At 40.7% G+C, this 11,850-nt stretch overlaps 1 protein-coding gene across 1 annotated transcript; it reads left to right on the top strand.

Annotated features, from left to right (window-relative positions):
• The first annotated feature begins 5,011 nt into the window (after positions 1 to 5,011).
• Positions 5,012 to 11,753, top strand: gcshb (glycine cleavage system protein H (aminomethyl carrier), b). The gene is made up of 5 exons (XM_044135531.1): positions 5,012 to 5,310; positions 6,195 to 6,274; positions 10,889 to 10,952; positions 11,042 to 11,173; positions 11,319 to 11,753. Exons 1-5 carry the CDS (start codon positions 5,169 to 5,171, stop codon positions 11,414 to 11,416), a joined length of 516 nt encoding a protein of 171 aa, XP_043991466.1. The 5' UTR covers positions 5,012 to 5,168; the 3' UTR covers positions 11,417 to 11,753.
• The last annotated feature ends 97 nt before the right edge of the window (positions 11,754 to 11,850 follow it).

The raw sequence follows: 11,850 nt of genomic DNA, 5'->3' as shown, positions 1-11,850 counted from the left end.
CCCACCTGCTCCATCCAAGCCGGTCGGGGCTGGAATCTTCAATACAGCAACATGTTTTCTGTCTATGGAAAAAGTTTCAAGTTGATTAGTTCAAATGTGTAAGATAGTGACCGTTCCCAGTAAAACATGACATTTCCTGTTCTGAGGGGGCGTGGTCTTAGTGATGTCATCATTTGACCAGAGGGTCTTTTAGGTCAACCCATGATGAACAATCACTGAAAGTTTGGTTCCTCTGAGAGTTTTACTGTAGGAGTTATAAGAGTTTTATGTTTCATGGCGAATAGTCAAAGTTTGACACATAGCTACGCCCACATACTTCGAAGTACGAGAATTCCTTTGATAACTTTTCACCTTTGATGCCTCAAGTGTGTGCTGAGCGATTTTGAAGTCTGTATCTGAAAAGCTGTAGGAGGAGTTCGATCAAATACGAAGGCTGTAAACATCAAAAATGGGGTCAATTTTGGAACTTCATTCCAAAATGGCCGACTTCCTGTTGGGTTGAGACCATGGCTCCAAGAGACTTTTTTGTACATCAGGACAATATACAGATGTGTAAGAAGTTTCGTAATTCTAGGTTAAAGCATGGCTAGGGGCTGGTCATTAAAAATTTTCTAGGGGGCGCCATTAAGAAATTAGGCCACGCCCACCAAATTTTATTATGGATTCCTGTCGGGGGGTGGATAAAGATCCATCCTAGTGAGTTTGGAGAAGTTTGGCCCAAAACTGTGGAATTCAGAGCCAAGCGATGACAGCGGCGTTAGAGGTCACTTCGCCACGCCGCCACGCCCACCTGCTCCATCAAAGCCGGTCGGGGCTGGAATCCCTTATAGAGCCACATGTTTCCTGTCTGTTAACATAGTTTCATGTTGATTAGTTCAAAGTTGTAATATAGGGACCGTTCCCAGTAAAACATGACACTTCCTGTTCTCAGGGGGCGTGGCCTTAGTGATGTCATCATTTGACCCCAGGGTATTTTAGGTCAACCCATGATGCTCAATCACTGAAAGTTTGGTTCCTCTGAGAGTTTTACTGTAGGAGTTATAACTGTTTAGAGTTTTGGCGAGTCGGTGAACTTTGACCCTGCTAGCCCCCCTTCAGCATACTCAAAAGTCACCGTTTTGATAACTTTTAATCGGCCATGCCTTATGATCAGACTGACCGAGTTTGAAGCGATCAATCGAAATCCCTAGGAGGAGTTCGATCAAATACGAGCTAAACGGCAAAAATCGGGTCAAAATGTGACCTTCGATCCAAAATGGCCGAGTTCCTGTGATACTTGCACCATGACAATAATTGTAAATTCTGAGCGTCTTGGGGAGCTCTACAACTGTACCAAATTTCAAGTCTCTACGACAAAGTAAGTGAATAGCAAAGGGTCTTTTGAAAATTGCTAGGTGGCGCTGTTGAGCCATTTTTTTTGCGATTTTTGCAACGACCTTAAAATACGTAAATTTTAAACAGTCTCTATGCGTCCGCCAAATTTGGTGAGTTTTGAATATGTTAAAGCCTCCAAAAGGCAATTCATTTGGGTGGAGCCGCAGCTCGATCGCCCACACATGAGCGCCCCGACAACTCACAAAAAATCTGAGATCGGTCCATTTACGGCGGAGATATAGCTGATGGATTAACCTAGGGGCGAGTGGAGTCAAATTACATTTCAAAACTTTTGAGCTCTTTAAAGGTTACCACAGGTCTTACATTTCAAGTTTGGTTCAATCGGCTCATCCATGTGTGATTTAAAGACAATCGTATGAATATGGCGAGGGTCTGATATTCGCCATTTGGCCACGCCAACACTGTCCAACCAGCATTGACAGATGTCATCACCTTATCATTTTAAGTGAGTTTGCACTGGATTAAATCCATATGCTCGGTCTGATATTGTATTTTATCAGACCCGGCGTTAAAAGGTCACTTGACGTGCCACGCCCACCTGCTCCATCAAAGCCGGTCGGGCTGGAATCAAAATACACCAGAAAGTCTTCTGTGTCTGGAAAAACTTTCAAGTTGATTAGGTCAAAGGTGTAAGATATACCGTTCCCAGTAAAACATGACACTTCCTGTTCTCAGGGGGCGTGGCCTGAGTGATGTCATCATTTGACCACAGGGTCTTTTGGGTCAACCCATGATGATCAATCACTGAAAGTTTGGTTCCTCTGAGAGTTTTACTGTAGGAGTTATAAGAGTTTTATGTTTCATGGCGAATAGTCAAAGTTTGACACATAGCCACGCCCACATACTTTGAAGTACGACAATTCCTTTGATAACTTTTCACCTTTCATGCCTCAAGTGTGTGCTGAGCGATTTTGAAGTCTGTATCAGAAAAACTGTAGGAGGAGTTCGATCAAATACAAAGGCTGTAAACATCAAAATGGGGTCAATTTTGGAACTTCATTCCAAAATGGCCGACTTTCTGTTGGGTTGAGACCATGGATCCAAGAGACTTTTTGTACATCAGGACAATATACAGATGTGTAAGAAGTTTTGTAATTATAGGTTAAAGCATGGCTTGGGTCATTTAAAATTTTCTAGGGGCGCTATAGAGAAATTAGGCCACGCCCACCAAATTTTATTATGGATTCCTGTCTTGGGGTGGATAAAGATCCATCCTAGTGAGTTTGGAGAAGTTTGGCCCAAAACTGTGGAATTCAGAGCCAAACGTATGACAGCGGCGTTAGAGGTCACTTCGCCACGCCGCCACGCCCACCTGCTCCATCAAAGCCGGTCGGGGCTGGAATCCAAAATACACCAGCATCTCTTCTGTTTCTGGAAAAACTTTCAAGTTGATTAGGTCAAAGGTGTAAGATAGCGACCGTTCCCAGTAAAACATGACACTTCCTGTTCTCAGGGGGCGTGGCCTGAGTGATGTCATCATTTGACCACAGGGTCTTTTATGTCAAACTATGATGATCAATCACTGAAAGTTTGGTTCCTCTGAGAGTTTTAGTGTAGGAGTTATAAGAGTTTTATGTTTCATGGCGAATAGTCAAAGTTTGACACATAACCACGCCCACATACTTTGAAGTACGACAATTCCTTTGATAACTTTTCACCTTTGATGCCTCAAGTGTGTGCTGAGCGATTTTGAAGTCTGTATCTGAAAAACTGTAGGAGGAGTTCGATCAAATACGAAGGCTGTAAACATCAAAAATGGGGTCAATTTTGGAACTTTATTCCAAAATGGCCGACTTCCTGTTGGGTTGAGACCATGGCTCCAAGAGACTTTTTTGTACGTCCTGACAAGATACAAATGTGTGCCAAGTTTCATAATTCTAGGTTAAACCATAGCTTGGGGCTGATCATTTAAAATTTTCTAGGGGGCGCTATAGAGAAATTAGGCCACGCCCACCAAATTTTATTATGGATTCCTGTCTTGGGGTGGATAAAGATCCATCCTAATGAGTTTGGAGCAGCTCGCCCCAAAATTGTGGAATTCAGAGCCAAACGTATGACAGCGGCGTTAGAGGTCACCGCCACGCCACGCCACGCCCACCTGCTCCATCAAAGCCGGTCGGGGCTGGAATCCCTTATACAGCCACATGTTTCCTGTCTGTTAACACAGTTTCATGTTGATTAGTTCAAAGGTGTAATATAGGGACCGTTCCCAGTAAAATATGACACTTCCTGTTCTCAGGGGGCGTGGCCTTAGTGATGTCATCATTTGACCACAGGGTATTTTAGGTCAACCCATGAAGCTCAATCACTGAAAGTTTGGTTCCTCTGAGAGTTTTAGTGTAGGAGTTATAACTGTTTTGAATTTCATGGCAAGTAGGTGAACTTTGACCCCTGCTAACCCCCCTTCAACATACTCAAAAACTCACCGTTTTGATAACTTTGAATCGCCCATGCCTTATGATCAGACTGACTGAGTTTGAAGCCGATCAATCGAAATCCCTAGGAGGAGTTCGATCAAATACAAAGGCTGTAAACGGCAAAAATCGGGTAAAAATCGGACCTTTAATCCAAAATGGCCGACTTCTTGTGATACTTGCACTATGACAATAATTGTAAATTCTGAGCGTCTTGGGGAGCTCTACAACTGTACCAAATTTCAAGTCTCTACGACAAAGTAAGTGAATAGAAAAGGGTCTTTTGAAAATTTCTAGGTGGCGCTGTTGAGCCATTTTTGTTGCGATTTTTGCAACGACCTTAAAATACATAAATTTTAAACAGTCTCTATGCGTCCGCCAAATTTGGTGAGTTTTTGAATATGTTAAAGCCTCCAAAAAGGCAATTCATTTGGGTGGAAGAATAATAAAGAATAATAATAATAATAATAAGAAACAGTACAGATACAATAGGCCTTCGCAGCGCTTTGCTGCTCGGGCCTAATAAACAATACAGATACAATAGGCCTTCGCAGCGCTTTGCTGCTCGGGCCTAATAATAAACAGTACAAAAACAATAGGCCTTCGCAGCGCTTTGCTGCTCGGGCCTAATAATAAACAGTACAAAAACAATAGGCCTTCGCAGCGCTTTGCTGCTCGGGCCTAAATACAGATACAATAGGCCTTCGCAGCGCTTTGCTGCTCGGGCCTAATAAAACATAAATATAATTGAATTATACAATTTATCTACATTATTCACTGGAAATTACAACTGATTTCCATTCATCAGTTTTTCTTAACCACACAAAACCTTTAGTTTCAAAGTTCTGCTGTAAGATGTAGAACTTGCTGTCTAATTTGATTGTGGTGGTGCAAACAATCCAAATCTTTTATAATATGGAGAAATGTGCCGTAGGTATCAGCAGGCTTTGCTTGGAAAGGTTTCTTGGTCTTCAGTGAGTTTATGGAAGGACACTTTCAACATGGATGATGACACTACAAATAACAGAAATTTTATTTGTCATTGCCTAGAACATAAATGTTATTGCAGCATCAAATGAATGACTTTTGATGCTGCAATAGTTTATTAATTAGTTTTAATTAATAAACTAAATGAATAAATGAAATAATAGCGACAATAACTGGAAGACATTTTTTTTCTTTGTATTGATTGACCTTTGCGTCCCACCTTTCACCCCTTCCTCTGCTTCTCCACCACCATTGTCCACGCAGTAGCTCGCCACAGTGGGATGGTGGCGCTCTCTTGGTTCAGTGTGTTTGTGCATCTTGGTGTGTTTGTTCTGAGTTGCACGGTGCCTGTCTGCTGCAGAGTGAGAGAAGATGGCGATGAGAGCAGCGCTGCGGTGCCTCTCGGTAAACTTTTCTCCCAGGCTGCCGCAATTCTCGCAAGTTTCAGCGACTCGGCTGCTGTGCAGGAGCGGCGCCCCGCGGACTCTGAGCACGACGTCGGGCCAGTGCACAGGTAAAAAACAAAGAGGAAGAAATGCAAACCAAACAGAAGAACCACGGAACACGGGGATGAACTCCACTCCCCATGAGGACAGATTCCTCATTATAACCAGCTTCCAAAAATAAATAAATAATAAATAACGATGTAGGTTATGAAATGGAGGACTAAAAGACAAGAAGGGCAGCTAGGCATGTGCTGTTTAACTTGAATGTTTGTTTTTTTATTTCTGTAAATTTGACCACATGTTGCGTGCTTTATCTTATTAACCGAGCTCCTGATTGGGGCGTTAAATGAAACCTGTGTGCACCAGTAAGCAGCCTGTTGAAGCAAATGTCACCCGTTTTGCTGCAGTTGTGCAATATAAATATCGACAGAGTGATTATCCACCCAACAGCTGCCACGTTTTACAAGTTTTAAGATCAGAAAAAGCATTTGGAGCAGTTAGTTATTTGTATGACTTTAGTCATGCATTGGCATCTTGCATCGTCACAAATCTGGTTCAAAACTGTATTTTTCTGCGTTTTCTGACGTCAGCTCTGAATATTGCTCAGGCTTTGGACTACAGTTATTCCCTCTGGGTGACAGCATGAGCCTGGAAGCACAATGCTCCAACTCAGCACTGGGCATGACTGTGAACACAAGTTATTCTTGCTTTTGTGAACCCTTTTCCTGAAAGCATAACTCCATGCACCTGCAGAAGCGCACAGTAAGCTGATATTTTCATTTTCTGCACATGGTCTTGCATAACTGAGAGCCTGACGTCTGGCTGTGGTCCATAGTACAAATGTTTATTCTTTGTCAACACAGTGGGTTTTTTTTCTTTTTCTTGCATGACTAATTAGTGAATCACAGTTCATATAACCTTTTTTAGTATGCATTTATTTTTCTCTCTGTAGCCCTCAAGTTCACTGAGAAGCATGAGTGGGTGCTGGTGGAGAGTGGAATCGGCACTGTGGGAATCAGTAACTATGCTCAGGTCTGCTTTTTAATTAGTCATTCTTCTAATCTTTCATTTATGACTCTCGTTGCTCTGACTTTCTTGCGATGGCTGTCCAAAAGCTGTCCAGAGCTGCACTTTGCTCTTAGCAAATCCACTGTATCAGGGTAATTCATTGCTTTATGATTAATCTTTGATAACCGCCAAGCTGGAGAAGGAGGCAGATAATTTTAACTGCAGACGCTTGATGAACCGTAGATGTCCAAGTGGTAAATAAAAGCAGAATTTTATAACAGGCTATTTATACTCCTTTCATGTCACGCTTCTTAACGTATATGGCCCTAATTTTGATGACCCAGGCTTCTTTAGGAAGGTATTTAATATGCTCCCTGACCTGGCTGATACTCACCTAATTTTGGGAGGGGATTTTAACTGTGTGCTAGACAGCTACCTGGATAAGTCAACTCGAACAAGGCAGCCTCCCTCCTCCTCCTCTGCGGTTTTGAACACCCTTATGACCTCAACAAATTTGGTTGATGCCTGGAGGTTGCAGCATCCGGTGGAGAGGGATTATTCCTTCTTTTCAAATATGCATAAATCCTATTCAAGAATAGATTATTTTCTTCTTGATTCTAAATTAATATCTAATGTAATATCTTCAAAATACCATACACTTTTAATCTCGGACCACTCTCCAGTCTCACTGACTCTCGACCTCTATCATAAGAAACAACAGTACTTCTGGCGCTTCCACCAATCCTTGCTATCAGAGGAGACATTTTGTAAATTCCTAGACGATAAAATTTCTGAATTCCTAGACACTAATGATACAAAAGATGTTACAGACTCTACTTTATGGGAAACATTTAAAGCTGTGATCAGAGGCCATATTATTTCTTTCGAAAAGTTTCTGAAAAACAAAAGGCGAGAACGCCTCACAGGAATTGAGGCTGAATTAACACGCTTAGAAGCTAACTACAAGTCCTCTAATGACCCTTTGACTTTACAAAACATTTTTGCTCTAAAATATGAATATAACACCATCCTGTCCAGACAGGTGCTTGATCAATTGTTCAAAATTAAGCAGAAACACTTTGAGCTGAGTGATAAGCCCCATAGATTATTGGCCCGTCAACTGCGGGGCTCGCAGGCCAACAGGGCAATACATAAAATTAAGTCCAAAGCAGGAAAAATTATAACTGATCCAAAAGATATAAATGACTCCTTTAAGGAATATTATGAACGACTATACATGTCTAAGGCAAAAGGAAATATCTCAAACTGGCTCAAAGATCTAAATCTCCCTAAGATGAGTGAAGCTGCTCGTGAGGCTCTTAATGCAGACATCACTGTGGAAGAGATCCTGGATGTAATTAAAGCATTCCCCAAGGCCAAGGCCCCAGGACCTGATGGGTTTGGAACTGAACTCTATAAAAGATATGCCGGGAGAATTGCCCCTCTCCTTCGGAGGATGTTCGCTCATTCTCTTGACTCAGGTAAATTTCCCCCCACCATGTATGAAGCCAATATAACTTTAATATGTAAAGAAGGCAGGGAGGAGACGGAGCTTTCATCATATCGCCCTATTTCATTATTGAATTCTGACATTAAAATCTTCGCTAAAGTACTGGCAAATAGGCTAAATAAACATATTTCCTCTATTGTACACCCGGACCAAACGGGCTTCGTTCCTAATAGGTTTTCATTTTTTAATGTCAGACGGTTAATGAACATTATGTATCATAAATATGACAGTAGGTTTAAGGGAGCAGCTCTTTGCCTTGATGCTGAAAAGGCATTTGACCAACTGGAGTGGCCCTACATCCTGACTGTACTTGGGGAGTTTGGATTTGGTGATAAATTTGTGTCTTGGATCAAAATAATGTATGCTCATCCATCTGCTTCTGTCATTACAAATCAGGACAAGTCAGAGCGCTTTCTGCTACACCGGGGAACCCGTCAGGGTTGCCCTCTTAGCTTGCTTTTCAAGGGTCGCTATGGAACCCCTCGCCATTAGTATTAGAGAACACCCCTTAATCAAACCGATTCAATTGGGAAGCATTGACCATCACATTTCATTGTATGCTGATGATGTGGTGGTTTTCGTATCACATCCTGAGCGGTCAGTGCCAGCACTCCTAGACCTCATTCGGTCATTCGGTGAGATTTCAGGTTATACTATTAATTGGCAGAAGAGTGAGTTTATGTCATTAGGTGCAAGCCTCACTCCCGACTTTTTAGATAACCTATTATTTAAGATAACGGACAAACTGAAATATCTTGGGGTTATTCTGCCAAAGGACCCTAAACAAATCTTCAAATTGAATTTTCTGGAAAAAGTGGAGAATCTTCGGAAAGACATTGATAAATGGAGAACACTTCCTCTGTCGATGATAATGATAAATGCTATTAAAATGGTGTCCTTACCTAAATTTTTATATCTTTTTCAGGGTTTGCCTTTTTTTTAACAAAGGCTTTTTTAAATCGTTAGACTCAATAATTCTGCCTTTTGTTTGGGGCTTTAAAGCCCATAGAATATCAAAAACTCACTTATATAAACCAAGGAAGATAGGGGGATTGGGATTACCCTGCTTTCTGCATTACTATTGGGCAGCAAATGCAAGAGCCTTGGTATACTGGCAGGAAGGTGATGCACAAGAACTGCCTGCAAATTCCCCCCCATGGGTGGCTATTGAAAGAAGTGGTGTTACTGACAGCTCTTCCGGCTCTTCTTTTGCAGCACAGATATCCCCAGCAATTAGTGGGGTAAATAATTTAATCGTTTTAAATTCTTTGAAAATATGGAAGCAAATAAAACTGCACTGTAAATTGCCGGAGACCTCAGTTCATGCCCCAGTTTACTGCAACCATGCTTTTCCCCCATCACTATCAGATATGTCCTTTAAAAACTGGAGTTTGAAAGGCCTTAATACTCTGAAAAATCTGTACATTAACAAAAAATTTGCTTCATTCGCTATGCTGAAGAGCTGTTTTTCCCTTCTAGATACAGATTTCTTCAGATACTTGCAAATTAGAAACTATGTTCGAACTAATATTCCGAATTTCATATCTCTCCCGGAAGAAAATAAATTATGCAAAATTCTGCTGGGCTCTCCAGGATCGAAAAAGTTTATCACGAGTTTGGTTGACATCTTTGCAGAACGAATGAACTTTACCACAAACTCCTTGAGGGCTGCATGGGAGGAGGAGCTGGGTTTGCTGATTGGGAGTGAGGTCTGGGAGGAGGGTCTTCGGAGGATTCGGACGTGCTCTATCAATGTAAGACACCAGTTAATTCAGTTCAAGGTATTCCATAGACTCCACTATTCTAAAGTTAAACTGCACAGAATATTTCCTTCGACATCTTCAAAATGTGATAAATGTAAGTCCGCGGATGGCTCCCTTTCTCATTTGTTCTGGACATGCCCCAAGCTCTTTCATTATTGGTGTGAGATTTTCAACTTGTTTTCTAAGGTTTATGGACGCACGTTGGTTCCTGACCCCCAGATTGCATTGTTTGGACATTCTCCTTCTTTAAGGACCTGCAGCGTTTCTATGCAAACGACAGTGGTGTATGGAATGGTAATAGCCAAAAAAGTAATATTGAGACTCTGGAAAACTGACAAGGTTCCTCAATTTAAAATGTGGTTGAGCGACTTCACGGAGATTCTTCATTTGGAGAGGCTACGATATGATGTTGTGGGTTCCTCTGATAGGTTTGGTAGTATCTGGCGTCCAGTTTTGGATTATCTTTCCCGATCCAGGGTCGACCTAGACACTCGCTCAGCTTCTTAATGTGCCACCTATGCCCTTATAGACAGGTAATACCATTCCTTAACTGTAGATAGTACTCAATGCAGTGTAACCTGACTTGCTGTTATAATATTTGTTTTTTTTTTTTGTTTGTTTTTTTTTGTTTGTTTGTTTTAGTTTTTTTTTTGTTGTTGTTTTTTTTCTCTCATATTTTTGTTACTGGATTGATAAGAGTATACTGCTTTCATACAGAATTTTGTTACATACCGTATCTACATGGATATGTAAGTCTGCGTGTATATGTGCATATATATTTACTTATACTCTCATGTATGATTTATGTATGTTATATTCTGAAAATCTAATAAATATATATTAAAAAAATAAAAAAAAAAAAAAAAAAAAAAAGCAGAATTTTATTATCCTAAACCTGAATGAAGCAGTTGAGGCATGATTGTTTTTAATGGTGAGTATTTCCTGTGCTAATGAGCCACAGCTTCTGAGAAAAAGCAGAAAAAAGCCTTTTAAACTACCGTAGTTTATAGAAAAGTAGAAATCCTTTTATGATGTGTATTGTTCAGATACCTTGTAGTTATTCACTTAAAAACGGTCATCTATAAGCTCTCCAGAGACAGTTTGTGATGCCAAACAGACAACATCTAAAACTTGGGCGCAAACAGCTTGTTTCAACATGTTCTAACTCCAACTACTTGGCGTTGCTTATACTTATGCTGTTTGGGAGCAACACCCAAATGTGAGGTCATTTGTTGTCAGAAAAAATCCTCTAAACAGGAGATGTTGTCGTAAATCCCTTTGTTCGTGTCAATACTTTAATACTTCACATGCACTGTGTTTTTGTGGTACATATATAAAATTATTATTATTATTTGATGACTTCAGGAAGCCTTAGGTGATCTGGTTTACTGTGGACTGCCTGAGGTTGGCCAAAAACTTGAACAGCTGGGTAAGATCAAGGAATATCCTACACCGTAGTACGTGTTTATAGCTGTGCAATAAATGTAATCGTTTGTGTTGTGTCTATTTCTGCTGCAGATGAGTTTGGTGTCTTGGAAAGTGTAAAGGCTGCCAGTGAGCTGTACTCACCATTGACAGGGGAAGTGACAGCAATCAACACGGAGCTGGCCGAAAATGCAGGACTCGTGAATAAATCCTGCTACGCAGACGGTAAGTCTCAATGTTGCTCATCATAGATTTTTGTCGTCGTTCCTATAAACCTTTCCTGCTGCTTTTGTCACCAGTGCAGTTGAAAAGCTGCCAAAATAGAGCTATGTCCAAGTTTTACTTTCAAGATTTCCTTTTTATTTTTCAGGATGGCTAATCAAGATGACCATTGAACGGCCTGAAGAACTCGATAAGCTCATGGACCAACCTGCTTATGATAAATTTATTAAGTCGCTCGAAGAATAAGACAACAAATTTATTGTGATTATTTGTTATGTAGCTGTAGTCAAATATTAGCAGACTGGGTTACTAACATTGGCAGTGACCTGCAACATTCTTTACGGTATCTATTTATGTTATGAACACTTTATAGTGTGCTGCAAATTTTTAAATACCCAGCAACATTTTTCATGTAGAAAGTGGGGATTTGTTTTTTAATTCACCGGTGAATCTAAAGGGCTTTTATGCTACGTATTATTGGATCTTCTTCCTAGAACTTTGCTCTGTTTTGAAATAGTGCATAGATGTATTGAAACGCTGGGGAATTCAGTTTTTAATTCATTTATTAAAACACTGAGAAGTCTTTAAGTTTGATTTAATCTGCCTGAAATCTGTTGCATTGTATGTTTCAAGAAGGCACAGTATATCTTTATGATATGTCGCACATGCTCACATCCTGT

The sequence above is a fragment of the Gambusia affinis genome, linkage group LG02 (genome assembly GCF_019740435.1).
Source record: "Gambusia affinis linkage group LG02, SWU_Gaff_1.0, whole genome shotgun sequence".
In the NCBI taxonomy this organism is placed as follows: Eukaryota; Metazoa; Chordata; class Actinopteri; order Cyprinodontiformes; family Poeciliidae; genus Gambusia; species Gambusia affinis.
The sequence above is the reverse complement of the archived record's forward strand: the minus strand, read 5'-3'. Positions and strand labels throughout refer to the sequence as shown.

What these genes read in the sequence shown, in the direction of transcription:
- gcshb (XM_044135531.1), top strand. Translation starts at nt 5,169, where the DNA reads ATGGCGATGAGAGCAGCGCTGCGGTGCCTCTCGGTAAACTTTTCTCCC. An exon ending in CCAAAAACTTGAACAGCTGG is followed by an intron (nt 10,953 to 11,041) that starts GTAAGATCAAGG and finishes TTTCTGCTGCAG; the next exon opens with ATGAGTTTGGTGTCTTGGAA. An exon ending in TAAATCCTGCTACGCAGACG is followed by an intron (nt 11,174 to 11,318) that starts GTAAGTCTCAAT and finishes TTTATTTTTCAG; the next exon opens with GATGGCTAATCAAGATGACC.